This window comes from Gastrolobium bilobum, unplaced genomic scaffold (assembly GCF_033153095.1).
Source record: "Gastrolobium bilobum isolate Gb01-03AN ecotype WA unplaced genomic scaffold, APGP_CSIRO_Gbil_v1 utg7803, whole genome shotgun sequence".
NCBI lineage: Eukaryota > Viridiplantae > Streptophyta > Magnoliopsida > Fabales > Fabaceae > Gastrolobium > Gastrolobium bilobum.
The window spans coordinates 326,355-329,132 of NW_026898482.1; the positions used below are offsets into that span (position 1 = coordinate 326,355).

The following is a 2,778-nucleotide window of genomic DNA, read 5'->3' on the forward strand; positions in this document are numbered from 1 at the left end:
TTGGTGTAAGAGTTTTATAATTCTCATGTTGAAGGAGAATTGAAATCTCATGTTGTAGAGATAAAAAGCATGTGGGACCCATGTGTTAGAAAAAATTATATGTAAGACACATGTCAGCACGGAAATCGAAAGGTGTGTAGAAAAATTGTAATTCTCACGTTAAATGAGAATTATAAAACCCATACTATAATACTATAAATAAGAACATGCAACCCAGCAAACGATATAAACACTTAAGAGTTGAGTTTAGCCTTAATGCCATGGAAATTGAACCGTCCTTCTTGGTCATTACCTTCTTTCTGTTCTTGCTGTTGCATTGGCTTGCAAAATATTACAAGCCAATGTCCAGTCTCGTTCACAAACTGCCACCTGGACCAAGGAAGTTACCTCTCATTGGGAACCTGCATCAACTAGCAGGGTCACTTCCACATCGTGCTTTTCGAGAACTTGCCCACAAATATGGACCTCTCATGCACCTACAACTTGGTGAAATTTCTGTAGCGGTTGTATCCTCTCCCAGGTTGGCCAAGGAGATTATGAAAACCCATGATGTTGCTTTTTTGCAGAGGCCCCAACTTCTTCCTGCTCAAATTTTGGCCTATGGGCCAGCAGATATTGCTTTTGTTCCATATGGTGATTATTGGAGACAAATGAGGAAAATATGTGTGTTGGAGCTTCTAAGTTCCAAGAAGGTTAAGTCTTTCTCTTTTGTTAGAGAACATGAAACAGCAAAATTCATAGAATCAATTGAGACATCCACAGGTTCACCAATCAATCTTACTAGTAGAATTTTCTCCTTGGTAAGTTCTTCTGTTTGCAGGGCAGCATTTGGTAACAAAACCAAGGACCAGGATGAATTTATAACTTTGATAAAAGATGTGATAGCACATGCAGGAGGATTTGACCTGGCTGATTTGTTTCCTTCTATTAAACCTATACATTTCATAACTGGGATAAGGCCCAAGTTGGAGAAGTTGCACAAGCGGCTTGACAAAATTTTACAAAACATTGTCACAGAGCACCAAGAAAAGCACATGAGAGCCCAAGAAGGCAAGGTTGAAGCAGAGGAGGAAGATCTTGTTGATGTTCTTTTGAGAATCCAACAAAGTGACAGCCTCGGAATCAAAATAACGACCCGAAACATCAAAGCTGTCATTTTGGTAAGTATATGCCGCAAAACTCAGTTTTTTAAAATCTACTTGAATAGGCTACATATATAATTTCTCTTTCCGACGATTTTACCTTTATCCTCATTATTAATTATAGTAGTTAACTTTTAATTAACTGTGATAATTAATATAGAGGAAATTAATAGTGTTAATACTTTATTAGACTAATGCAACCAAGTTAAGTATGTCTGGTTTATGCAGGAATTTTTCATTTTTAACACCTTTAATGCTTACTAACAAGTAAAAACAGCTATATGTTAGTATATATGTTGAAAACTTTCATTTGGATAACTTTATTTATACAATGACGACATGAAATTTTGAACAAATTATATTTTCTAATTTATATAGCATGAAGCCAGTTTTACTGGCTTTTTTATTACAATATTCAAACCATTCATACAGCTGTACTGCTTTTTAAAGTTTACGAATATCAAATAGCGTGGGCTACCATTGAATGGACTGGGGATACAATTGCAATAACCCTAACTTAATTATTCATCACAAACGTGGTTCTTGTTCATATATTTTAGATTCTGTACGGAGTTTTCACTAGCTGAATGGACTCCCAATATTACTTATCGCTTCTTTCTTTCTTTCTTTTTTTCTAAACAATTCATCATATTTTTATTTTACCAAAAAATAAATTAAAATATTTGAAATCTTTGTCGACCAGGATGTATTTATTGCTGGAACTGATACTTCAGCGTCGACCCTAGATTGGGCTATGTTAGAAATGATAAGAAACCCAAGAGTAAGGGAGAAGGCACAAGCTGAGTTAAGACAAGCGTTTAAGGGAAAGAAAATAATCCATGAAACTGATATAGAGGAACTTAGTTACTTAAACCTGGTTGTTAAAGAGACATTGAGGCTACACCCACCTACTCCTTTGTTGCTTCCTAGAGAATGCTCTGAACTAACCATCATTGATGGGTATGAAATACCGATCAAAACTAAAGTGATGGTAAACGTATGGGCAATGGGAAGAGATCCCCAATATTGGTCTGATGCTGAGAGTTTTACTCCAGAGAGGTTTGATGGCAGTTCCATTGATTTCAAAGGGAATAACTTTGAGTTCATTCCATTTGGGGCAGGAAGGAGAATGTGCCCAGGCATGTCATTTGGTTTAGCTAACATTGTGCTTCCTCTGGCTCTATTACTTTATCATTTCAACTGGGAACTCCCAAATGGACTGAAATCTGAGGATTTGGATATGACAGAAAGCTTCGGAGTGGCAATTGAAAGGAAAAGTCAGTTGTATTTGATTCCCACTGTTTATGATCCCTCACTGCATGCCTGAGCCTGACAGTTTCCATTGATATCAAGCTCACCGTGGGGAATCATGTTTCATGTAATTAGAAGAATAAAGTCTGTGTTTCAGATAATATCTATAGCAATGTGCCGTCTAAGAAATAGAAATAAAGGCCAGGTTATGTGACTGGCTGTTAGAGCTTTATTTGTATGATAATTTATGTTGAAATTTATAATATGCTCTGTCTAATCTCTATGCATATAATATTAGGCCATGAACTTTCCTATGGCCCAAGCCGTCCTACATGATCACTTAATTTATGTTTGCATCAAATTTTCAACCTGGAGATATCACAAC

The 2,778-nt window shown here is 36.3% G+C and overlaps 1 protein-coding gene across 1 annotated transcript; it reads left to right on the forward strand.

The window, feature by feature from the left end:
• The first annotated feature begins 260 nt into the window (after window positions 1–260).
• LOC133316708 (cytochrome P450 71D8-like) lies at window positions 261–2,469 on the forward strand. The gene is made up of 2 exons (XM_061518490.1): window positions 261–1,160; window positions 1,846–2,469. Exons 1-2 carry the CDS (start codon window positions 261–263, stop codon window positions 2,467–2,469), a joined length of 1,524 nt encoding a protein of 507 aa, XP_061374474.1.
• The last annotated feature ends 309 nt before the right edge of the window (window positions 2,470–2,778 follow it).